General features: G+C 38.2%; 1 protein-coding gene across 1 annotated transcript in view; it reads left to right on the top strand.

The window, feature by feature from the left end:
* The first annotated feature begins 7,499 nt into the window (after positions 1 to 7,499).
* The window catches only part of Rab3GAP1 (RAB3 GTPase activating protein subunit 1), a 342,380-nt gene continuing 322,054 nt past the window's right edge, over positions 7,500 to 27,825 (top strand). Inside the window, exons 1-2 of the mRNA XM_090380465.1 lie at positions 7,500 to 7,609; positions 19,460 to 19,512. Coding sequence (XP_090236591.1) covers positions 7,595 to 7,609; positions 19,460 to 19,512 — 68 coding nt within the window. The 5' untranslated portion in view covers positions 7,500 to 7,594. The remainder of the gene's footprint in view (positions 7,610 to 19,459; positions 19,513 to 27,825) is intronic.

Below are 27,825 nucleotides of genomic sequence, written 5' to 3'. Positions count from 1 at the left end.
TGGGTAAACTACTGCCAACTAACATATCCTGTCCCCAAAGCGCGATGGGCAGCTTGACCTTCCTACTGGATTTGACACTACTTGGACATGACACCGACGAAGGCAATCTGTGGCTTTGCTACCGACACCATTGGCGATCTGAACTGGGTACTCTAACTCCGTTCTCTTTAAAACCTCATCCCTGGGCAGGGGAGGGGAGACAGGTCTGTCTCCTGTCCTCGCTGCCTACACCCAGACTTCGCCTGGTGGGGCTCGTCTGCACTGAGCTCTTTGGGGATGCCTATTCTATCGTCCCTATTCTTCTATCTGTTTTCCCCAATCTTCAATCTCCCCACCCTTCTCTCTAACTTACAATTACTAGTGTCCGAACCATTGTTAAATTGCTTAAGCCTTACACCCAAATACGTAACATCTATTCACATAAACAGTACTCCTTTTGGCTGACCCATTGAAATCTCAGGAAATTAGGAGGCAGGACCAAGCAAAGAGCCTCGCGGGTATCCTGTGTAGATCTGTCTTTCAACTCTAGAATAAGTGTCTGGACCACCACACCTCTCTTGGTAAGATAACTCTGCAGGCAGTTGTACAGGTTCATGAGAAGGTTTGAGCACCTCAGTCGTGCAAGGACACTCGGCCACCAGAAGGTGTCGAACGCCCCCCGTAAAATCGACTGAGTTGACGAGGAGGTATTTTCTTTGGCAGTTTTCAGCTCCGGTGATGATTCAAGTGTGTCAGTGGTGAATCGGTCTCTCCTAAATCCAAATTCGTTCTGTGCAGGAAGCTGTGCTCAGTTGTAGTAGGTTTCTATCCTTTGATGTAGGAGCTGCTTAAAGACTGCTTAGTACAGAGAGAAGAGCGATTGGACGGTAGGAATCAGGCATGTGTTGTGGCTTGGGCTTTTCAGAATCATTTTAATGGCAGTTTTCTGGTCTGTGGGAAAGAGGCCGCTTTGGAGACCTGTTGTATAGGTCCAGGTGAAGGTTTGGGACAAGCTCTGCCACCTTTTTGACTATTTCAGTTTCTATCATATCCATTCCTGGAGAATTGTTGTTTCTTAATTTGCCGACTGCGGATATTAGATCCAGTTTTCTGAAGGGTGCCTCTGTGAGGATAGTGTGATATGTGTCATTCTCCCAGCAGATTTGCTCTTGCTCGGGAGGTTTGGCTGTCCAGGGATTTTAATATGGTGTTTAGGATGCTAACCGATTCATTCCAATTTTTTGTCATGCTTCCTTTGGGCGTCCTGGTAGAGGGTGTCACCTCACCTCTGGCCAGTTTGTTCATTGTGATTTTATAGACTATGCCCCCAGGGGTGAGTTTCCCACCGTGGAAACCAGATGCTCCCAGGACAGCTTTTGCCGCTGCCTGATCATTGCAGTGTAGGCATTCCTGGTTTCCCGGTATTGTTGCCTGAAGGCATCCACCTCTTCAGGAACACATGGCTCTTTGGAATGCTCATCTCTTTTAGATGAGTTCTGTGCAAAGGGCATCCAGTTCCCTAGACCACCAGGGAAAGGCCCTGGTCGTGGGGATTTTCTCTTAATGGCCTGGTTTGCTGCGTCTACAATTACTTTGGTGACCACGCTGATGGAGGTCAGGGGTTTGAGTCTGGTAGTGCTTAGTCGACAGTCTCTGTGCGTTTGTAATGATCGCTTTCTCAAACACATGCCACTATGCCATTTCCACAGCGTATCTCTGGAGCTTATAGCTGGTAATGGGCTCTTGATGTATTGTTCTGTGCATGTTGAAAGTGATGGTATGGTAATCGGATGTGGTTCAACCCTCCTGCACCTTCCAGTCCGTTATATAGCAGGCGAGAGATCTTGTTGTTAGGGTAACATCCAGAATTGCCTCCCAGAGTGTAGAGGCAAAAGTTGTAAGGTCGTTTGGACAGTTTAGTACAACAATGTCACTGTTTGCCAAGAATTCCTCCATTTTTTGTACATTCCTGGATCCTCTATGCTCTAGGGCGGCACTGTGTCAGAGTGGGGAGCGACAGTTTACATCAGCGGAGATTAGAATTCTGCCATCTTTGTATAAAGTGTAAAATGTTCATTGTCTAACGGCCCCAGGGGTTCCCCCATCTCCGCATTGTGTACTCTGTGTGCTATTATCTAATACTCTATTAATAATGACATGAGTAATACAAAAAATGCTCATAAAAGATAGATGAAAGAATTTTAAAACTTATGATATCATTTAACTCAACAAATAGTGAGGTGAGTTACTGAAAAAACCTCTTGCTATTTTTAATTTTAGATTAGTAAAACTAATAGAACTAATAAGAACTAATAGAAAAAATCACCAAGAACAAAGAGATATATTTAATGGGGGATTTCAATGCAAGAGTAGGAACTGAGAAAATAGCAAAGTTATTAGAAGTTTCCATTCGAAGAACAGCATTTTCTGCAGCATAACGTAACATGTCAACTGGAATAGCCAACGCATGACGTCTAATGCAGTCCTTCAGATTTGTCAGAGTTTGACACCCTTCCAGATACACCTGGTTCTTCAAAAACCCCACAACCAGAAGTCGCATGGGGTGAGGTCCGATGATCGGGGTGGCCAAGATGTCTGGAAACAACGGCTGATGACCCGTTCATCTGTAAAGTGTTGCCTTAGCAATATTTGGGATGGCACACCATCTTGCATGAATATGGCATCCTGAAGGCACCCACGTTGTTGCAGCTCTGATATTGCGAAATTTGCCAACATTTCATAATATCGCTGTCCAGTGACTGAACAGTTGTGGGGTACAGTCCGTGTTGCCTGTTCAAAAAAATATGGCACAATCATGAATGTGGCCGTAAATCCACACCACACTGTCACTTTTGAAGAATACAGCGGGACCTCTTGGATAACTCGAGGATTTTCTGTTGCCCAAATGCGACAGTTGTGCATATTCACTTGTCCATTTAAGCAGAAGTGGACTTCATCACTCCAAAGGATGTTCCATGGCCAAGTGATACCCACTGTTATTCGCGCCAGAAACTGAAGTGCGTACGTTTTTAACGAATATCTGCATCACCATATCTGCATCGTAAGTTATTGCCGCAGCGCAAATAACGTTACAAGTTACGATTAATAAAGTTTTACAATTATGTAAATAACTTACGTTATTTGCATAATTGTAACTAAGATAGTTACACGCCATACAGTGACACAGCGCCATATAGTGACAAATTTTATAACTAATTTTTTTCTCCAATAAATGGCGTGCGCATTCTTTATTGTACCTATTGTCCAAATTTCTCTTCAGTACCAGCCTTAGAAATCGCTCCGACGCTTTCATGTGTAGCACAGTTGGTAGGTTCGCTGTCTTCCCCACACCGGTGTAAAGACCTGAGTTCGAATTTCGTCAATAACGGGAGGAATTTTTATGGGTATTTTTCACAACGTGGCTGAGTTAGTCGGTCTCGCGGTCTCTTTTTTGTCCTGTAAACAGAAAATCAACCATAGAACACGCAATTCACAGGCACGATACACGGAGTAAGATAGTCTTAGTCGTCGATGCTCTTAAAACCCAACAACAATCAATCAACAAGGAACGACTTCAAAGTACAAGGAAATTTTAGAGAATGCCGGCTGGTCAAGTTCGACACCGTTAGCAGTAACCCGCGATTTCGACAGAGGGTGGATTATTGGCCTTCGATGGGCTGGATGGTCGCTTGTCGTGTAGCGGAACGCATGGGCCGTGACAATACCACAGTGCATCAACGTTGGAAACAGTGGCTGCTGGAAGTTACAACTGCTCATCAAATGGGCAGTGGAGGAGGACGGTCTGCGCGGTAGCACAGTGGTATCGTTACCGTCCTCCCAATATCGGGTGGATGAGGCCTGGGTTTGAATACCGTCGATGACGCGAGGAACTTTAATGGGCTTTTTTCACTCCGTGGCTTAGACGGTCGGTCGGTCTCAGGCGTAGATAGCTAGATTTCCCCCCCCCCCAGAAACTAGGTTTTGTTTCGTTCAGCAAAACAAGCAAATCGACCAGAGAACATACACAATTTACAGACGCAATGCACATATGGGTATATGCAAGAAATTACTGGGTGATGCTGATATAATAGTTTAGCTTAGTGGAGTACGATAGAGGACAGAATCAGAGAATCACTCTATCTGACATATTTTCACGGCAACTATAGCGACGATGGCTACCATCCAACGAGCCATGACATGAGCTGGCTGTAACCCCACCACCGTTCGAACCATTGCTCGCCGACTTTCAGAAGCGGACAGCCATTCACATACCGGCCATTGCGTCGATTACCCCTGACAGCTGCCCATTGTCAGCAACTTTCATTCTGTATTTGAAGGTGGCTGGTGCAGCGCACGGGCCACCTGGGATACAGAATGGCATTCAGCAATGAATGTCGCTTCTGTTTGGAGCCTGATGATTACCGCATGTCGAATGGAGACAAAGTGCGTTGAACTCAATGGGCCTAGAGCCTTTGTTGAACACGATATTGTACTTCCTGCTTGTGTCATGGTGTGAGGGAAATCAGTTTTGACAGTCAAATATGAGTGTTGTTCGTCGCCATGTCGCCGAAAATCTGGATTCTGTCGCTACTTTTATTTTCCTTACTGGAGTGTCTTGCGTCAGGGGTTTGCTCTTAATGTCTTTGTGCTGTGGAGAACTGTTTTGGCCAGCCAGGTTGGCGTATTTTCCCCCATCCAGTACGTGTGGACCACTATTGTACCCGGTGTGCAAGTCTATCCGCAGCCAACATAAACCATGGATGGCCTGCGAGACCGGGTGCAAGTGGCTTTGTGGGAAATACCGCCTGAAGCTATTTTTCTCAATGCCGAGACTTAGCTCAATTTATCCGCAACTGTAGTGGATTTACATTATATTGGTGTGTTCATTGTAAGCATCATTTTGTGTCATTAAATTTGAACATACACACATTAGCGTCTGCAACTTCTGTCATGCGTTCCTTAACTCCTTGGCTATCATTATTCTCTGTATTTCTGTAAGTCCTCTCTGTATTTCTGTGCCTTCACGGTGCTGCAAGTTCAATGTCACAGAGTGCATACACTGAGTGATCACTGAATTATGACCACCCCTATGAAAATTGAATGCGACCCGTTGACTATGTGAGGTACGAGAGTGCTGAGTTAGTCGACCTACGTAGCATAGATAAGGTGTCAGTGGTTCAGTAGGTTGTAAAATTCCGAGTGTGTTGGGTAAAAGGAAGGATTTATCGGACTTTGATAAAGGACAGATTGTGGGTGCTCGACCTGCTGGTGTCTCGATTTCCCAAGCAAGCTGCTATACTAGCGGGGTGTTCGAGAGCCGCCGAAGTTAAAGTGTACCAGTACTGGTGTCAAAATGGTCAAACAACGACCCAATGGCAAAACTACAAAGGTCAGCGAAAAGTTGATGTTAGAGGTGAGCGCCAGGTCTGACGACTCGTACAGGCGAACACAAAGACACTAAGATCGGATTTGGCGTCAACAACATGAGGCTCTTCATCCATCATGTATGGTATCAAAAGTGCAGGCCGGTGAGACCGTTGTATGGTGTGGGGCATGTTTCATATCTGCCTGCACTTGGACCCTTGGTGCATGTGGCACAACGTATCAGTGGTCTCCGCTATCGTCAACTGCTTACTGACTGCCTACCCCTCCCTCCCGCTATGTTACACTTTTTCTCGAATGGCAATGGCGTCTTCCAAGATGGCAATGCGCCAAGCCTTCGGGCACTTGATAATCAGGAATGATTTGAGGAACATAGTTCTAACTTTAGGCATATGATGCAAGGAAGCAAGCTTACACAGCATCAGCCAAAAACAAAAAAAAAAAAAAAAAAAAAAAAAACACTCTCATTTCACCCCTCCGTTCGTTCGAAATACCTGTCCAGCTGAGATTTATATTTATTTAGGCTATCAACTTCCGCAACAAGGGATGAAAGTCTGTTCCACCAACCAACTACCCGACGGTTAAAGGCAAATTTCCGCACATCTATCTTTCCTCAATTTGAATTTGTGCCCTCTCAGGTGATTATTCTGAGCAAGAGGAAGAATCCCATCAGCATTGAGCATGCTCAAACCATTCAAGGCTTTATACACCTCTATCAGATCACCTTGCCGGTGTCTAGTCTCCAGACACTGTAATTTGCAAAACTTAAGCCTTTCTTCATAAGAGCAACCCTTTGTTCCATTCACTGTTCTCTTCTCTGTACTCGTTCCAGCAGCTCTACATCCGTCTTGAAATGAGGCCTCCAGACCTGTATACAGTACTCATGGTGTGGCCTGACCATTGCCTTATACAAGGAAATAATCACCTCCTTATACCTGCTAGAAAAATTCCTGTATATCATTGATAAGACACCATGAGCTACTCTTGCAGCCCGTCTGCACTGCTCAGAGAACTTCATATCTGCCTGCACAATTACCCCCAGGTCCTTTTCATTCTCTAGCACTGTCAGTGTAGTACCACAGAATTGATTCGTTTCTCTGGGGTTGCTGTTTCCCATATGAAGTACTTTACATTTGTCAATGTTAAACTTCATTTGCCAGTTCTCAGCCCATCTGCTCAACCTTTCCAGATCCTGTTGCAACAGTATAGGGTCAATAGTGTCCTTGACAACCCTGCCAACCTTTGTATCGTCTGCAAACTTGGACATTAAGCTTGACTTCCAGCATATCGATTGGCCTCCGAACTCCTCCGATATCAAACCCATAGAGCACTTGTGGGCACTATGGAAAGGCATATCAGGCGCCTGGATACACCAATCACCTCCATACCTGCATTACTTACCGCATTACACCCAGCTTGGTTGGCCATACCTCCTGAACGCTTCCGACATCTTGTTGAATCAATGCCACGTCGGATAGCTGCTGTACTCTTGGCAAAAGGAGGACCTACGAAGTATTAGGAGTGTTAGGTAAAAAAAAAAAAAAAGTAAAGTGCAGCCATTATCAACCCACTGCAGGATGGAAGCCTCCTCAACAATTCATGCTGAGGGAAATGGATCATAATCTGCCACGCTGGTCCAGTGCGGGTTGGCAGATCGACCGTATTCAGCAGTCAGGGGCTTGAACCCCGGTCTTAAGTGTTAGGTAGGTGGTCATAATTCAGTGATCACTCAGTGTATAACGTAGTGAATATTATCAAATCGTATCAAATAATTATGCTATTACATTGTTATTGTAGTATGGTTTAGGATCATCAGCCACTAAGGCTGTATTGCTCTGTGTATATTTTCTGCGTGTCTTCTGGGGTCGATTTTCTGTTTGCTGGACAAAAAACCCGAGTTTCCGAGAGAAAAAAACCTTGCATAAGATCGATTAATTCAGTTACGCTGTGAAAAAGGGCCATAAAAGTTCCTCCTGTCAGCGACTGGCCGCGAATTCAAGTCTTTTCCACTCGGTGTGGGTAGGACAGCGATCCTAGCAACTGTGCTACCCACGAGGCCATAATATTACGTCAAAATGAACATTTTTATTTGGGTTGAATTCCGATAGAGGTCGTAAAGTAATGAACAGCTGTGTATCGTTCAGTGCACGATCTGAAACTACCTAGAAATTAAATAGGTAGTGTTTATTTATTTTAAGTTTACGAAAATAAGTTATAAGTTGAACGTTTGATAATGTCATCAGAAGAGGCAAGTAGAGTGATTTTATAAATGCATATTTTTCTATTTTTCAGAGAACAGTAGACATGTATTTTGTACGTGACAGTTCCGTACCTTGTGTTTACTAATGCCATATCTGAATTTTGGCCGTGAAAGTAAACACATTAACAGTCTTGAGAGAGTAATTATAGTTTTTGTTAGAAATAATTTTTAAAGGATAATTCCTTCTGTTCAAATTAAAGGATAATTTTAGCAGATATACAGCTTTGTTAAATGTATCTTGAACCAATGATGCAGCCTATCAGGTGGCTTGTCATAAAATATAGGCGGAATAGATGAATGAAATATTGGAGGCTAAAGCAAGTAGTTCATCAGTTAAAGAATCGAGGTGGGGTAGGGCAGGATTGATACCTATCTGAAATAATCCAGCCTTCCACGTTAATATAAAATAAAGAAATTCAAGTGAATAAGTGTTTACGACAACTTTGTTAGATTTCTCTAAGTTAGACTTGTTCCTAGTGTGTTTATTTTAAAGTTCATTTTCATCCGGTTTCTTTTGGATTACATACCGAATATTTGGATTATATACACAGTGTATATAATCTTCTTTTGTGGGAACCACAGCAGCTGCACACAATAACGTGTGTCAAGTGTATCAACAGTTAGTAAGCTTAACAGTGACATGTTAGTAAACTTAACAGTGACATGTTACTTACGTTAATGTGTTTTATTATTTCTTGTGTTCACATATTATAAAGATATAAAATACTGAAAGGATCAGCATTGTATTGAGAATGGTGAGAAAAAGAATTCCCTTGTGTAAAAATGGAGTAGCAAAGGCCAATATTAACGTGTATTGTGCAGATGCAATATTGAAGCATCAAATAAAGGAAAAGGTTTTATCAAACATACTAACTGAAACATTAACAGAATCAAAGAAATGCATCATTTGCATAACATAGACCTGTTTTTTAAATATATATTTAAAAGACTGTTTTTTTTTTTTTTTTTATAATTATGTTGCATACCCAAAATGCATATTTTCATTCTGGCCCAACTTTGGTGTCTTCATTTTTGGATTTTAAAATTTGGCCACCCTAGGTAGGCCAACTTCCCTGCCATGCTGTGATGTAGAGAACATAAACAACTGTCCTAAGTTGGATGGCTGTTTTCTACATCACCTTGTTAGAGAGATAACTAGTGAAAAGCTGTACTCTTGATTTGATTATCAGTGGTGATGCTTCATGCATCTTAATGCTTTCTTCAATCTCCAGATAAAAGATCACTGGGGAGCAATGATCATAATATACTGATGTTAGGTTTACTTAAAGATATAACTATTGTCATAGGTAAAGAGAAGGAAGGGACTTTGCTTTTTTTAAAGGGGACTGCAATTCTCTTAGACAATTTTAAAATTATTTTCAGTGGGACCAACTGAAAATTCTAAATAAGAAGCATTCTGGGAAGTAACCATAGAAGCTGCTAAGCTTTTTATGTCAACTAAGAGATATTGTTTAAAGTTTAGACTTAAATGGGTGTAAAATGAACTGATAAGATTAATGCCAGAAAATAAAAATGCATAGGATTATTATAATTATCAGGGAACACAGAAACCTACAGGTAGCACAAACTACTCTGCAATCAAATCACTGAGGGGATTAGGCAAGTTTGACAGATTATGAGTGGTCTTTGGCTAAAAATGCAAAGAAAAGTAGGAAAGAACTCTTTGGTTATGACCATAAAAGAGTTAGCAAAAGCTTAAGATGCTGAAGTTCATGACAAGAAATATGCATTTTAATAAAGAGAAGGCACTCACCTCAATAATCCGTTGTGGTTATATGAATCATAAAACAGTAGTGTGAGAAATCATTGGTTAAACTAAAAACGGTGTTTAAAAATTGTGATAAGGAAGTGTGGTTTAAAAAGAGTAATTGAAAAAACTTAGCCTAGAGGAGGAGGGGTGCACCATATCATCATCTAGTTGTCTGAAATTATCTGAAATGAAAATTAAAAAAAAGGATTAAGGCCAATAGTCGAAAACGACGGACTTTCGATAGTTCATCTTCAGCAGCAACCCTTTCGCTCTACTTTTTATCACCAACTGAAGATGAACCATCGAAAGTCCGTTGTTCTCGACTATTGGCCTTAATCCTTTTTTTTAATTTTCATTTCAGATAATTTCAGACAACTAAAGGATGATATGATATACCCCTCCTCCTCTAGGCTAAGTTTTTTTCAATTACTCTTTTTAAACCACACTTCCTTATCACGATTTTTAAACACCGTTTTTAGTTTAACCAATGATTTCTCACACTACTGTTTTATGATTCATATAACCACAACGAATTATTGAGGTGAGTGCCATCTCTTTATCAAACTTTGACTAAATGCATATTTATCTTTGGTTATGTTAACATTAGAATGAAAGGGATGAATCACATTTGTACACTAGATATGAATGGCATAACTATTAATAAAACCTGTTCAGGTTGCTGACAAACTGAACAAATGTTTTGCATCTACATTCGGGCACCTCCATAGCCAGGTGAGCAGGAGCAGGAGTGCTTAGCACACGGTTCTTGATTAGACCGGGGTTCAGCCCGTGACCACCAAATACGAAGGATGCGGAAAGGTCAGGGAATGACCGCCACATATCCCTGGAGCAATATGGCCTTAGTTGCTAATGCTCCTAAAAACCAAATAACAATAACAAACAAGCATCTACATTCACATTTGAGGCCAAATCTCATAATTTTGCCAAAAACACACCTTTGGCCAAAATTATGAGAGGATCCTTGAGTTGAGAGGAGTTCCCTATAGATTGGAAAACTGCAAATGTCTCTCTTTACTGAATGCTAACTAAAGGGTAACAAAATTATTTTTTAAAAGTATCCAGTTCCTTTGTTACTGCTTCACAGTAGTTAATTAATTTGGTCAGACATGATCTCTCCTTAATAAATCCATGCTGTGATTGCTGTATAACTACATTCCTGTCAAGAAGAGTAAATAGGGGAGACATTTGCACTCTAATATATGAGGACCTCCTCTGAATCAAGGATGCTCTCATAATTATGTCCGAAGGTTTGCTTACCTCTTCCTTTTCTTTCTAGCTTTAACATAAGCAAAGAATTCTTTGCTACTTTTTTAAAATAATGCTTTTCCATTCAGTAAAACTTTTGACACTCCACATGAAAGATGGTTCTATATCCAACAGTTCCAATGGCTCTATATTCTTCCTAAAATGAGGTTTCCAAACCCACCTTTTGTTCCAGTTGATAAAGTTCTTGTATATCACTGGTGGAACTCCATGAGCTGTATACACTGAAGACAAGCTATTGTAGATGTGTTGGTTGGTACCACCCTCAAGGTGGTGAAAATTTAAAGAGACCTGGAGCGATTGACAGTCCAACAAAGTTTTCTGGACAGTGCAGACAGGCTGCTAAGATAGATTATGGGGCTCTGTCAATTGTAGACAGGAATGACAAGGTGATTATGCCTCATCTCAAGTACTGTATACAGATCTGGGAGCTACATTTTAAGGAGGATGTGGATCTGTTGAAATGGAATGCAAAGAAGATTAATTAAGAACACAGAAGAGCACTCTTACCATGAAAAATTTCATTTCTGCAGATTGCAGCTCTTGGAAACCAGGAATCTGTAAGGAGACCTGAACAAAGTTTTTAAGGCTTTAAATGGATTGGTTAGACTCTACTCTTTCTTGCTCAACACTCACAAGGAAAATAAACTTAATCCAGTGGCTGATATGCAACACCTGACTTGGATCTTTGGAAATATTTGCTTTGCATTAATCATTAACTTTTTCTACCTTCCAAAATATATTCAAACTTTTATTTGAATGTTTAGAAAGTGAAAAAATACTGTCTACTTGGATTGCAAAATGCAGAGAACCCGTCATATTCCTTGCATATGTTTACTGTTTTTTTTCTAGTTTCAATATTGCTAGTTTTGCTTTCAGCATCTCATAAATAACACATTGCTCACATGTCGTTCAAAATTGGTACATTGGTTGATGTATGGTGGTGTCTATAGAAAGTAGTTCCTCTTTGTTTTATGTTTAATTTTACAAAATATATTTTTTTGTTTCAATTATTATTATTATTGATGTAAAATGGTTTCTTGCTTTAATTGTTATTATTATTTATTGGTTTATTCCTTAATGTTTAATTTTTTTTTTGACAAACCACATTAATACATGCACAAATATGTTTGAAAATTTTTACTCTGAACTGGAAAATGGAAGTATCTATTAATTCAATGTTTGAAATTTTTTATGATTATAACTTTCTTTTTTCATTTTCAGAAGAATTAATTTTAAAAAAAAATAACATGCAAGTAAGAAACAGAATTTTTTAATCCTGAGTCAGGTATTTTGATTATGATTGATTATTATTAGCTATATGGTGCAAAGGAGCCTGAGGCTTATGCTGTACCAGCCAAAAAAAATTCCCGAGTTAGCATTAGCATTAGTAGAGGCATATGATGCAAGAAAGCAAGCTTATGCAGCATCAGCCAAAAAAAAAAAAAAAAAAACCACTTCCACTTCACCCCTCCGTTCGTTTAAAATACCTGTCCAGTTGAACCTTAAATTTATTTAGGCTATCAACTTCCACAACAAGGGATGGAAGTCTGTTCCACCAACCCACTACCCACTGGCTAAAGGCAAATTTCCGCACATCTATCTTACATCCGTCTTTCCTCAATTTGAATTTATGCCCTCTCAGGTGATTGTTCTGTGCAAGATGCAGAATCCCATCAGCATTGAGCATGCTCAAACCATTAAAGGCTTTATACACCTCTATCAGATCACCTTGCTGGTGCCTAGTCTCCAGACACTGTAATTTGCAAAACTTAAGCCTTTCTTCATAAGAGCAACCCTTTGTTCCATTCACTAATCTTGTTGCTCTTCTCTGTACTCGTTCCAGCAGCTCTACATCCTTCTTAAAATGAGGCCTCCAGACCTGTATACAGTACTCAAGGTGTGGCCTGGCTGTTGCCTTATAAAAGGGAATAATCACCTCCTTATCCCTGCTAGAGAAATTCTTGTATATCATTGACAAGACGCCATGAGCTACTCTTGCAGCCCATCTGCACTGCTCAGAGAACTTCATATCTGCCTGCACAATTACCCCCAGGTCCTTTTCATTCTCTACCACTGTCAGTGTAGTACCACAGAGTTGATACATTGCTCTGGGGTTGCTGTTTCCCATATTTAGTACTTTACATTTGTCAATGTTAAACTTCATTTGCCACCTCTCAGCCCATCTGCCCAACCTTTCCAGATCCTGTTGCAGCAGCATAGCATCAGTAGTGTCCTTAACAACCCTGCCAACCTTCGTATTGTCTGCAAACTTGGACATTAAGCTTGATATACCATCATCAATATTATTTATAAATACAGAAAACAATAATGGACCCAACACTGAACCCTGAGGGACTCCACTAATAACATTAGTCCTCCATGAGCAGTGTCCATTGATTACCACTCTGTCTTCTCCCCCTCAACCACCCCTTTATCCATAGCAGCAATTTGCCTCCAATGCCACACTGCTCCAATTTGTGCAGCAGTCTTCCATGTTCAACAATATCAAAAGCCTTTCTAAGATCCAAGTATATAATATCAAAGGTATTCCCTGCATCCAGTTCTTTTGTAGTATCCAATCAAAGTATCATCATAGTATCCAATCAAAGTATCCAATCAAATCGGTCAGGCAAGACTTCCCCTTAACAAAACCATGCTGTGTCCGAGCTATAATGGCGCCTCCATAGCCAGGTGGGAAGGAGCAGCAGAGCGTAGCACATGCTTCTTGATTAGACCGGGGTTCGAGCCCATCACCACCAAATACGGAGGATGCAGAAAGGTCAGGGAATGACCACCGCATATCCCGGAACAATATGGCCTTAGTTGCTAATGCTCCAAAAAACCAAATAACAAACAAACCGAGTATAATTGAAGTCTTGTCTAGTTGGTCCTGCAGTGCTTCTTTAACCAGTGCCTCCATTAATTTCCTGGAACAGAAGTTAAACTTGTGTCAGCCTTTGATCCTCCTTTGTGAATTGGGGTCACATTTGCACATCTCCAATCTATGGGTACCTCCCTTGAGTCCAAGGAAGCTCTCATAATTATGGCTAAGGGTTTGCTTACTTCCTTTGCTGCCTCCTTTAATATAACTGGATAAACCCCAGGTGCCTTTCTTGTGTTTATCTTCAACAATTTCTCCTCCACTTTACTCAGTTATTACAAGATTATCTAGCTTACTGCCAGAGTTGAATACACCTGTGGCATTCCCCTCACTGAATAACTCCTCATGTGTAAATGTTGATGCAAAATACAGTAAACTCCCGCTATTCGCGGGGGTTACGTTCCAGAGAAATGCCGCGAATAACAAAAACGCGAATACTGAGTTATGGCTCCCATAGAAATAAAGTGGTTCGATTCCAAAGTATGAAATATATAAGAAAAACTAATCTAAAATTTTGTCTATGTATGTATTATTTGTTATTGTTATTTGGTTTTTTTTTTTTAGGAGCATTAGCAACTAAGGCCATATTGCTCCGGGATATGCGGTGGTCATTCCCTGACCTTTCCGCATCCTCCGTATTTGGTGGTGACGTGCTCGAACCCCGGTCTAATCAAGAAGCATGTGCTACACACTGCTGCTCCTTCCCACCTGGCTAGGGAGGCGCCTTGTATGTATTATATGTACCTTCATAATATGACTATGTACATAGACAGTACATAGTGAAATGCAAGCAAATGGCATCGAAATGAAAATAAGAAACAATTTAATATTAAATGTAATATTTATTAGAAGATTTCAAACAAATCTTTCAAACCAGCACCTTTTCTAGCAAAAAAAAAACTTATCCCGCCAGTGCTATCACCAGTTTCGCTAGTGTCTTTTCACGAATGATGAGTGCACTTAACGGAATTTTATTTTGAGTTCGGTCTTCTGTCCACAGATTTAAAGCTTTTTCCATTTTTTCTAATTTAACATCACGTGTTACAGAGAAAATTTTTGAAGCAATTTGCGCATTTTCACGGACACTGCGGCGGATATTTTCTTCCGATTTTTGGATTGATCATACCGTTGACTCAGTGATTTTATAATGTTTTGCCACTGAGGAGACACTTATACCATTAGAAATTTAGTCTAATAACTCAATTTTATTCACTAATGTCATCACCTTCTTTGATCTTTTCACATTTCCCTTGTTATTCATAGCCATATTTTTGTACGGGTTAGAAAAAACTTGTCCACAATTTCCCTTGTTATTCGTAGCCATATTTTTATACGGTATAGAAAAAACTTGTCCACAAAAAATCACTTTCTTCCGTTAAAACACTCGAAAAAGTCTGTTTTACACTGCACAATGGTAGATTTATCACTTTTGTAAGCATATCAATTTATAAATTGATAAATTTATTCAATTTATAAGCATATAAATTAAAAGCAAACAACAAAACCTTCCATGACAAGCGCATAACACATACTGAACAAGGATTAGCGAGAAACATCCACGCTCACGATTTTGTCACGCTTCCCCCCCCCCCACTAATTAAGCGCTGTTTTGACTGGGAAAGATAATTTTAGCCACGCCCATGTTTTTTTATGGCGGAAAATGTTCATGGCACTTTAAAATTCACATTTTTTTAGGTTTCATTTTATATTAAATCAGCGACCGCGAAACCACGAATACAGATACCGCGAATAGCGGGGGTATACTGTATTCATTTAGTTTTTTAGCTACCTGAGCAGGATTATCAACAGTTGAACCATCGATATCAAGTGGACCAATCTGATTCATCCTCTTCCTTCTAGAGTTTACATAAGTAAAGAACTCTTTGCTGTTTTTCTTTGCATCCCTTGCCAAAGATTTCTCGTAACCTGCCTTCGCCTGCCTAACCTCCTTTGTAACTTGGTTACAGATCAACTTATATCTATCATAGGCTTCTGTGTCACGTGTTGATTTATATGTATCCCATGCATTTTTCTTCTCTGCCATGTCTCATTAGTTCATCTGACATCCATTTAGGCCTAAACCATGAGCAATATTTCTTAGTTGGTATGTAAAGCCTAGTAGCTTCCAAGATAAGTTCTTTGAATGCTTCCCATTTTGAATTTGCTGTTGGTAACATCAGCAGTTGGTCCCACTGTATAGAATTTAAATACTGTCTGAGACCATCGTAGTTGTCTTTACGAAAGCAATAACCCTTCCCTTTACCCCTGATGGTAGTTACCTCTTTGAGTAAATCCCACTTCAGCACACTGTGATCACTGCCACCTAGTGGTTCCTTTATCTGCAGATTCTTAATGCATGAAGAATCACTACTGATAATCAAATCAAGAGTATTACTCCCTCTAGTTGCCTCCCAAACATGCTGATGTAGAAAACAATCATCCAATAAATCCACAAAAGCCTTGCTAGTGTGTGAGTGACCAACCCACAAATTCCAGTCAATATCTGGGAAATTAAAATCCCCCATTATAAGATTCTCTGATTTACTGGCCCACTCTATTTCCCTGTACAGTTTCTTATTATACTCATCAGAGTCATTAGGCCTCTAGCACACTCCTACTCTCAATTTTGATTTCCCAATGCCTATGTCACACCAAACTGACTCGACACTGCACTGTCCAGTGATGTCGACTGGCTTCATTTCCTTCGATTTTATGTGTTTCTTAACTAATAGCATAACCCCTTCTCCCTTCCTATCGTGTCTGTCCTTTTTGTAGATATTGTACTCCTCAAATTCCAGTTCTGCATTCCTTATATCTGTGTGACACTATGTCTCTGATATCCCAACTATATCCGCTTTTGATGCTTTGAGCAATACCTCAAATTCACAAATTTATTTACCAAACTCCTAGCATTGGTGTACACACAAGTATACATGCACCTGTTCTTTTTCTTAGCTACCCTAACACAACCCATGTGTTTACTTGTACCACAATGACTCCCAGCAGTCTCTGAAATATCCTGCATCTTATTTTCCAGGCTTCTGCTCATTCCAATAGAAGTGCAAGAATCACTTTCACCTCTGCCAGTGGCTACTGTTAATCTATTAGTCCTTGTATCCCCCCCCAAGCTAGCAGTTTTCCGACCCACCTAACACTGCCTCGATAGCATCAGCAAATATTCTTGCACCCTTTATTTAAGTGTATCCCATCCGTGTAGAAACAGTCTCTCCTGTTAACAAGTACAGACCAGGCTGAAAAAAATTCTACCCCTTGAGCCTTGCAGAATCTTTCCAGGGCCAAATTGATCGACAAGGCTCTCATCATATACTCCCTCCTATCGTGTCTGGGCAGAATTGCAGACACTTTCAAATTCAACCCTAATTCACCGAGAGAGAGAGAAATTCAACCCTAATTCACCGAGAGAGAGAGAGAGAGAGAGAGAGAGAGAGAGAGAGAGAGAGAGAGAGAGAGAGAGAGAGAGAGAGAGAGAGAGAGAGAGAGAGAGAGAGAGAGAGTGTGTGTGTGTCAAAGTCAAAAGTAGAAGGGAATCACCAAGAAAGAGAAGAATTATGATATGCAGCTCATTTTTGTGTCAGTTTGACTCCAGCCAGTATTTCCTCAATTTGTGCTGTTCACCTACTCCATCCACAGAACAGAAATTTCTCCACTGAAAATTATAGAAATTTCTGTTAATTATCACACATTTAGGAAAAAATTCATGAATTAACTTAAACCTAATTATTTGCACGTGTTGATTATCATCTTTCACTTACAGTTATTGATAGTAATTTAGTTGGCATTACTGCTGCACATGGTCCTCCAATCAGTAATGCTCTTTAGTTTCATGACATTGAAGCATTGCCTGGAGTCAAACTCTTAACATATGCACTTCACATTTCATGCAGTGATCACTCCTGTTACTGACAAGCTGACATCCAATTGCAGGTGTTTTTTGAAGCTTGTGGTCTTTAAATTTGCATTTAATTCACCAACAGGTCTATAGGGCCAGCGGGTGGTCAGTTTCTGGGACAAACTTCCATCTGTCATTGTGAAAGTTGGCAGCTTAAATAAATTCGATGCAGAACTAGACAAGCATTTGGAGAAAATTGTTGGGTGAAATGAGAAGGGTTTTTTTTTTTTTTTAATGATGCTGTATAAAGTTGCTTTCTTGCGTCATATGCCTCTACTAATGCTAATGCTAGTGAATGCTATGGGAATTTTAATTTCAAAAATTAATTAAAAATATATGCTTTTAATATAAAAAATGGAATTTTCACAATTATATTCAGAAAAGATTGAAAATAAAGGTGGCATCAGAAAAGTGAACAATTTTGAATTATTTTTTGTTGGTTTTTCAAATGTGGGGTCTAAATGACTGTGTGATTAGAGGAAGAACAGGCCTTTTTGCACATGCTGATGGTGTAAGTATTTACATTTTTTATAAAAAATAAAAATATTACATGTAGTAATTACTACAATCCATTAATTAAAAAAAAGAAGAAATAGTAGTACTGTACACTACAGGCAAAATTTAAAAAACAAACAACTTTTTCCAGAAACAAATTACAGGTTTACACGTGATTGTGTTTGTAACAACCACTGGCATGAATGCCATTGAGTTAGCCTCAATCTGGGCATATCCAGTCTCTGAGATGCCACACACTTTGTCTGCTTTGTCCATGCAGCTGAAGTACACAGTTTTAACATAAGTTTTCTTTGATTTTGCCATTGGAAATTTCAGAATCACTGTTAGTTATCATTTAAACTGGAAAAATTTAGGATCAAGCTAAGCCTATTCTTGATAATTGTATGCAGGTGCCAGAAACCAGAAATTTAAAAGAAGTAGTGGCATCTCTCACATCCAATTATTGAAGTATGATTCTCTTTAGCTTCATGTCTTGGAAGAGTCTGACTGGTTTCCAATTGTTGAAGTGTGTGACTTTTTTAATTGTCATTTTACTTGCTATCAGCAGTCAAAGATAATAAGGAAGATATTTAAAACTCTCAAATAAGAGAAGATGAAAAACATGTGTAAAGTGCTGCAGAGGCATTTTATTTTTAAAAAATAGTAAAAAATATGTTTTTAATATAAAAAAGAAGTATTTTTTCAGTTGTGTTCATAATAGACTGAAAATAAAAGGTGGCATCAAAAAGTGAGCAATTTTGAATTATTTCTTACGGTTTCTTACTTAATTATTTTTGAGGTTATAAATGAGGTTTAACTTTTTACCCTATTAATGAAATGTCCATGTGAGGAATAGATAAACATTGGTGTGTCCCTGATATGGGTTAATTCATTGATATTTATTAAGGCTGGCTGTGATCCTTGGGCATTGTATGTGGACATTGTTGAACATGTTGGATTATTGACTACATCAACTAACTGTAGAAAAAAAATTATAAAAAATGAAATAACTAAACACATCTATAGTGAAAGACTATAATATCTAGGTTTCATGATAATTTTTTTATCTTAATTTTAATTCTTTATTTGAAAAATCTTAATTTAATCTTAATTTTAATTCTTTATTTGAAAATATCTTAATTTAATCTTAATCATATTTAATAATATCTTAATTTTTTAAAAGTATTATTCAAAATTTTAATTATTTTATTTATTTTTGTTGAGTTTTACTATTTGATCAGCCAACTAGTTATGATGAGACACCTGTTGTATTGGGGATCATGAGGTGCTAACCATTGATATAGGATTTTCTGTGGGTAAACATTTAATACAAGTTCTATTTCTTTTATCAAGATTAATTAAAATTTAAGTAATAAATAAACAGATAATTGTTGAAGTTTTCTGTGGAACTGATAGAAAGTAATATTCTTTTGATTCCTAAATAAAATTAAATTAGAGATTCTTAGGGGTTTTTTATGTTTTTTTTCCCCCCAGGAACAAGAAGTTTTTGAGATCACAGACTTTACCACAGCTTCCGAGTGGGAAAGGTATTTCAGAATTGCTTTTGATATTATAGAGGTCATTAGTCAGAATATTGGAAAGCAATTTTCTAAATTTTTGAATGTATTTTGAGCCTTATCAGATCCAAAATACAAAAAATTTTTAACCTGTTCAAACTTAGTTTGACTGGTTGAAAATCATTCCTTTTGTTCCTAAGCTGAAAGCAAACTAACATTTTCATATTGTGAAACAGTTCTTCCTATTTTGTTAACACATGGTTAACATAATAGAAAAAACTGCATTTAAAATTAGTTCTATGGTTTATGACAATCAATTAAAAATAATTCCTATTGTTTTTGACAATCATATAAAAATAGATCCTATGGGTTATGATAATCATTTATTCACCGATGCAATGTTTTTACAGACATTTTACAGCCTGTAAATGTATAAACGTACATTTATACATTATGTATTTTACATTTGTACATTTACAGTATTATGCTGCCTGGCCACTTTATTAGGACCATGAAAATTTGGACTCTGTGAAACAATGTATGCAAAAATATGTAAATTAGGGAGGTTGCACGGAGTGTGAAAGACTATAAAGCCATATCAACCAACTAATGTGCGAATCAGTTTACCTGGAGCAGTGAATGCACAAAGCCTTGTAGGCTTCCAAAGAAGTATTTTGTTGGTACATGTTTGACAGGTGCTATAGCAGAGGGGGATGGTTCACTTCTCGAGTGTCCAAAGACTGTTATCATTTGAGTCTTTAATGAATGGAAAAATGCCCAGAAAAATATTACTGGAGTGGTGCAGCTGTGGCTGAAAGTGTAAAGTTCTTGATGCCTGGAGTGGATTATATAATTATTAAGTGTAATTGTTGCCAAATGACAGAAGAACTAACATGTGGTTAACTGTTGTGTCATTTGTAATTTGTTCTTCACATTGTGTAGGTACTAATGTCTTGTAGTGTTTCCATATTACAAGATATTAGTATGAAAACAACAAAATTTAACAGATACACAACTCTTCATCTGTTAAATTTTGTCTCTAACGTCTTTATCCCGTTAGAATTTGCTGATGAAGAGGCCCATTTAACCCTGAAAGCTTCATGTCATTTATTATTAAAACTTTTCTGGATTATACCGAATTCGTCTTTCCTCAAGACAATAGTACCTGCACCACGTGAAGAAGCCTACAAAGAATACACTCTGGAATAAGAACCTTCACAGTTGCATGTAACTTTTGGGCACCAACTGGAAAATATGGCTGGGTTGTTTGGGTTGGTGCAAAGGATGGATGCTAATAGGACTGGAGGCAAATTGTGATCTGATGAGGCCTGATTTTCACTTTTAAGCATTGATAGAAGAGTGCACATATGTAGACAATCGCATAAGGTATTGGAACCATTTTTTGTGTACTGGCAGTACAGGTTATTGGAGGAGATGTAATGGTGTTAGTCGTGTTTTTGTGGCACACCCTTTGTCCCCTGATCATACTAGATGCCACTATGAATGACAAAGCAGAATGAACATTGTTGAAGGTACACCTGGAATTGGTATATGCCCTTCCCCATCTTATAGACAGAGATACATTCAAAATGACAGTACAACCATCCACTGCATAAAGCGTGTGTGTGAGTGGTTTGAGGAAAATGAGGAAGGCTTTAAGATTGAGTTCCAGGGATTGTGCTGGCGAGCACAGTCACTTGAACTCAATGGAGCTCATTCCAATTTTGCATCTGTGGGATGAACTGGAAATCATCTGCCCATATCACTTCAGGAATCGAGAACAGGTTTGTTAAACAAGTGGTCTAATTTTGCTTGTCACTTTTCAGTGCTTCGTTGCCATGTCACATCATATTGAAGAGTGATCTGATCATATTGGCAGTATTCAGGAAAATGATAGCCCAACACTATATTAGCTTGTGGTCCTAATAAAGTTGCCAGTCAGTGTAGATAATAATAGTGCCTCTTCTTTGAAACACAAAGAGATTTTTTGAATGTTCTCTTTACCCAAAAATTGAGGTGCCTCTGTAGCCAGGTGGGAAGGAGCAGCAGTGCGTAGCACACGCTTCTTGATTAGACCGGGGTTTGAGCCTGTCACCACTAAATACGGAGGATGCGGAAAGGTCAGGGAATGACCACCGCATATCCCGGAGCAATATGGCCTTAGTTGCTAATGCTCTTAAAAAAAAAAAAAAAAAAACCCCAAACCAAACCTACCCAAAAATTAGTATTAGAATTTGAATGGTGAAATTATGTAAATAAGTGGAAAATTGTTATATTTGTGCTAAAATAAAAAAATAATAAAATTAAAAAATTCCCAATTACTGTTATTATTCCTAATTCCAGAACATGCTCATTTAGCTTTTACTCCAAATTTCTTAAAACTTTCCACCTCAGCCACCTGGGAATGTTATTTAATCTAGTGATCTACAACATGTTTGTAGATCACTAGATCTAAACATATGTTTACCTTTGAGAAGCATGTTAATATATATATATATGTATTATGTGTATATATATGTATTAGGTGTATAAGGCCTTGAATGGATTGAGTAGGCTCAATGCTGATGAGATTCTTTACCTTGCTCAGATTACAAACCTGAGGTGGCATAGATTCAAACTGAGGAAAGACAGTTATAGAATAAATGTGCAGAAGTTTGCCTTTAGCCAGCAGGTAGTTTATTGCTGGAGCAAACTTCCATCTGTTGTTGTGGAAGTTGATAGCTTAAATAAAATCAAGGCAGAACTAGACAAACATTTGAAATGAATGGATCAGTGAAATAGGAAGGGTCCTTTTTTTTTTTTTTTTTGGCCGATGCTGTATAAGCTTGTTTTCTTGTATCAGGTGCCTCTACTAATGCTAATATATATACTGTGTGTATATATATATATATATAAAAATAAATAAATAAATAATCTATTATGAAATATTGGAATAGATGTAAAAGGTATGTCAGATCAGATTAATGCCATCATTTGCAGATTGAACATTACATCAATCCATAATCTAATTACTATAGTAAGAGTATAATTGGTACTATATAGGTACTCAAAGTGTATTAAAACATAGGCATAAAAGTACTCTGTGGACCATAAGGCCCTATAAAGACTAAGATAGTCTGTGCTGGTCTACACTGCCATACCCTAGAAATAAACTATATATATATAGTAGTAATATTAAACTTTTAAGAAGCAAAATAAGCAGAAAAAGGAAAATAACAAACATTTTTGGTACAAAAAAAGTAATTAAATTAACGTGGTTAAAAAATGTAAAAATTTAATTACTTTTTACCTCTTCCGCACGGTACAAACATTTGTATTATATTTCACATTACAGGCATACCTCGAATAACGAATAGGATGCGTTCCATGAAATTACTTCGTTAAGCGAAACTTCGTTTTCAGAGGTAAAAATACTATGGCCAGAATAGGGATACGTTCCTACGTAAAGAAAATAAATCTTTTTTTTCGAACAAAGAAAAGTTTTATTAAATAAACATTCAACTTACATACAAAGTGAAATCACATTTTAAAATATGAGTCTAAAGTTGATTGCTTATGCTTTTTTTCTCTTTCATTTAACAATTGCCTATACGGAGTTATTGCATTTAACACTGATCGCTTAACAATAAAACTTCTTCCTAAATCAGGATCATTTTCACTAAAAAAATTTAAACGTTTTCAATGTCATTTAAGCAGCTTTTTAAATCTTTGTTTGTTAACACTTTTTCGGCAGGAACTTCTTTAACTTCGTCTTCATTATCTTTGTCTTCGTTGCTAACAAGGTTTTCTAAATCTTCCACTGAAAAACCATCTTCTGCATTCAATAAATTTCTAACATCCTCTTCATCGACATTTTCGAAACCTATTGATTGAGCCATCTGGATAACTTCATTTCTAATTTCTTGGATGCTATTTTCTTCTTCTAGTACAACTTCTGGCCATATTTTGCGCCAAACTCCATTTAAGCATTTCTTAGTGACTTCTTTCCAAGAACTATCAATGTTTTCAATTGCCTTTTTAATGGTGTAGTTTTTCCAAAAAGTTTTAACTGTCATTTCCTCTTTATCCTCTAGTTCAGTTAAATTGCTTAATGTTCGACGCAGATAATAAGCTTTAAATGATGCTATCACTCCCTGATCCAATGGTTGAATCAGAGAAGTTGTGTTTGCTGGAAGAAACACAACTTTGACAGGAATGCATGTGTCCAACGTGTTAAGATCAGTAGGATGTCCCGGAGCATTGGCTAACAACAAAAGAGCTTTTTCTTCAAAGTTGTTTTTTTGACAATACCGTTTTACTTCAGGACAAAAGTGGTTAACAAACCAATCAGTAAATAACTCCTTGGTAACCCACGCTTTTCTATTTGCTTTCCATATTACAGGTAAATTCATTTTTATGTTACCTTTTAACGCCCTCGGATTTTCTGAATGGTAAACTAATAACAATTTTAATTTATAATCGCCAGAGGCATTTGATCGAAAGAGTAACATTAAACGGTCTTTAGCTGCTTTGAACCCAGCAGCTGGTTTTTCTTCAATAGAAATGAAACTTTTTGTTGGTAGCCGTTTCCAGAACAAACCGCTTTCGTCAACACTGAACACCAAATTTGGTGGAAAATTTTCACGTTCAATTATTTCCTTTAGTTTTTCTGAAAACTTATTTGCGGCTTCTCCTGTTAATTCTCCTGGCCCGTTTTTTAAATTTCTCGAACCAACCACGAGAAGCCCAAAAGGTTTCCGTAATTTCGTCAGTTTGTTTAGATTTCAGGTGATTAAACTGGAATTTTTTTTATGTTAAATGGGGCTTGAAATTGCGGACTTCGTTATATCGAAGCTTCGTTATCAGAGGTAACGTTAACCGAGGTATGCCTGTACACTTTTTTAAATTTGTATTAAATTTAAATATTACATTATTAACTTAATTTTTACACTGCGTAGGGACTACCTTATCTGTTAGTATTAAGATAAAGGTTGCATATTTGCTCACACCCTTTTTCTAATACTACAGACAAGTTTGGAAATGCGATGCCTGATACATGGTCAGGAGTAGTCCCCTGATGAAATTCCTGGCAATGTATCATCTTTTCATTTACTGTATTCAGATTTTGCATATTTGCCATCCCTTGATTTGACTTCTTGCTAAAATTGCCCTCCTATATCTGAATACAGTGCTATTTATTTCTTTGTTATTTATTATTTTTTATTTATTTGTATAAAATTATTTTTGTATATTGTTTTCTTCCTCAGTCCCAATTTATTTCTGTACTAGGTTTTTTAAATTCTTTCACTTTTTCATCACTTCTTCGCTTCCAGTTTCTATATCCCTTAAACTTCTCTTCGTTCAGGCACTTTGTGTATTTTTCATTTCCATTTTCACAGACACTTTATTTATGTTACAAACCACATATTATATATATATATATATATATACATACATACATACATACATACATACATACATATACAGGGTGATTCACTACCAGTGTGACAAACTTGCAGGAGGTGTAGGGGGCACAAAGACGAATCGGAATCACATAGCATTGCAGGGTCCGAAATGGCTTCGTTCATGCGGTAGAGGACGTTGAACGGGAGGTCACGTGAACAGCGATCCCGCTGGAAGTCAGCATTTGCGAATCGTTTCTGTTGAAGAAACCAAGTAGCAAACTCCGGAGTGGATAATCCGCAGGCTCCAATGATTGGGCGCGTTGCAGATGGTATGAACTCATTTGGTTTGTTGACAGTATCCTCCATACAGTGGATTGGGAAATACCCAATCGTTGGCCTATCGCTCGAGTACTTGTACTTGGATTGCCTTCTGCAAGACGTAGGACATTCTCCTCATTGTCTGGCGTCCTCGTCATTCGCTCTCGATTCATGGTACCTCTCGTGAAACAACCAGTTTCACGTAGCCTTCTCATCATACGATTAAAATTGTATGATGAGGAGCATGCCTGTGCGGGAAACGTTCCTGGTACAAGTGCAGAGCGGCGCGCCCATTACAGTCCGCAGCTCCATACGCGAGGTACATGTTGGCCAATTCAACGTTTGAATACTCGTCCATCCTACTGCCTCTGGAACCGGTTCGCAAATGCTGACTTCCAGCGGGATCGCTGTTCACGCGACCTCCCGTTCAACATCCTCTACCGCATGACGAAGGCATTTCGGACCATGCAATGCTATGTGATTCTGATTCGTCTTTGTGTCCCCTACACCTCCTGCAAGTTTGTCACACTGGTAGTGAATCACCCTGTATAGAGAGAGAGAGAGAGATGCATTTGTATATATATATATATATTTATTTATTTTTACTTATTTTCTTCAATTCTCTTCGTACTTCAACAAGAAAGCATCAATGGCATCTGTTAGTTTTGAAGAAAGGCTAAATTCTGTAAAATTTTAGTAGATGATACTGCTGGTCATCACTGTATAATGAAAATGAGTTATGTCATTGTCAAATTTTTTTGTAATTGTGTTAAGGTTCATTTCTGATCAAAGAACTGTAGGAACAGCTGTCAGACGTATTTACTAGACAGGGAATTATGGCTTAGACACTAATACACTGCATAAATGATAACAACAAAATTGCTTACTGGAAGATGATATTGCACCTCTTCCTAACAGAGTGTGATATCAGTAGATCAGCAGGATACGAAATGGCATGGCATCAGAAACAATTTGTTGTGACCAGTGAAGATGATGGTGTCTGATAATGTCATGTAAACTTATCTGTAACATATAATGATACTCAATAGTATGTCAGACCATTTCTTTGGGATTTGGCTATCTGTTAAAAAGAAATTCTTCCCTGCACCCTCACCTCACTTATATTTGGTTAGTCAACTTTAAAATGCTTTGGATAAAGGGATGGTTGGTGGGAGAAGACAGAAAATGGTTATTAATGGATACTGCTCTTCATGGATTAATGTTATTAGTGGAATTCCCCCATCCCCAAGGGTTCAGTGCTGGTCTCATTGTTGGTTCATAGTTTGGCAGCATGGTTAATGATAGTAATCAGGGTAAGCTACTGCAACAAGATCTAAAAAAATTAGACAGATGGGCTGAAAATGGCAGTTGAAGTTTAACATTGACAAATACAAGGTACTGCATGTGGGTAGCAGTAATACCAGATTTACTTACCAGCTGTGTTGTACTACACTCAGGGTAGTGAAAAATGAAAAAGACCTGGGGGGGGGTAATTGTGCAGTCAGATATGAATATAAAGTTTTCTGAGCAGTGCAGGCAGGCTACCAGGACAGCTTGTGGGGTTTTGTCAATGATATGCAGCAATTCTACTATCAGGGATGAGGAGGTGATTATCCCATTGTACAAGGCTACTTGAGCACTGCATACAGGTCTGGAGATCTCATTTTAGAAGCATGTAGGTCTTCTGGAATGGGTGCAGAGAAAGGCAACGACTGGTGAAGGGAACAAAAGAGTGATCTTGGTAAGACCACCCTTTTGTCTTCAGTTCTAAAACTTGTAGCGTTTGGAGACTAGGCACCTGTGAGGTGATCTGATCGAGGTGTTTAAGGTTTTGAATGGATTGAGCAAGCTCAGTGCTGATGGCATTCTTCCTCTTGCTCAGACTATGCACATGAGATGGCATAAATACAAATTGAGGAAGGATAGTTGCTGGATAGATAGGTTTGTCTTCAGTAATTGGGTGTTTGATTATTGGAACAAACTTCCATCAGTTGTGGAGGTGAGCAATTTGAATAAATTCAAGGAAGAACTACAGAAATTATTGGAGATGATGAACAGATGATGAGGGAGGTTTTTTTTTTTTTGGCTGATGCTTTCTAAGCTTTCTTGCATCATATGCCACTATTAATAATAGCAATAATTATAAAAAAAAGTTTTTGAAATTTTCAGTACTGAATATTGCTCTCTTTTTACTCATATAATAGCAAAGCTTTTATATGAGCAAAGGGAGCAGTAAGCTATTATTGCATTCAAATGCATAAGGAATGTAATATTGTATTGGAATTAAAACTTAAATAAAAAATATTGGCTGCTTTTAAAAATTGTAATCACTTTATGGTAAAAAGACTAAATATACTTCTCTTAAAGGTCACATCCTTAATAATATTAGCTACTTTTGTGTTTACCATTCAAAACACACAGTAGAAATGGCTTTTGGGTATGCTTCCATCTGTCATTCTAATTTTCTTGAATGTCTTTTTACTATGTACACAGTAATTGAGTTGAAGTGAGCTGTCACAAAAAAAAAAGTTAATTTGGACTAAAATTAGTGATTATTTTGGCAATTGACAGTGCACTGAATCAATTAAATCTCTCAGCTCCTAGCAGCAGCACTGAAAATTTTAATCGCCATAAATCATAG

Source organism: Mastigoproctus giganteus, chromosome 8, assembly GCF_048544385.1.
Source record: "Mastigoproctus giganteus isolate SK-2022 chromosome 8, ASM4854438v1, whole genome shotgun sequence".
NCBI classification, from domain to species: Eukaryota; Metazoa; Arthropoda; class Arachnida; order Uropygi; family Thelyphonidae; genus Mastigoproctus; species Mastigoproctus giganteus.
Note: the sequence above shows the minus strand (reverse complement) of the source record. Positions and strands in the feature narration are given on the sequence as shown.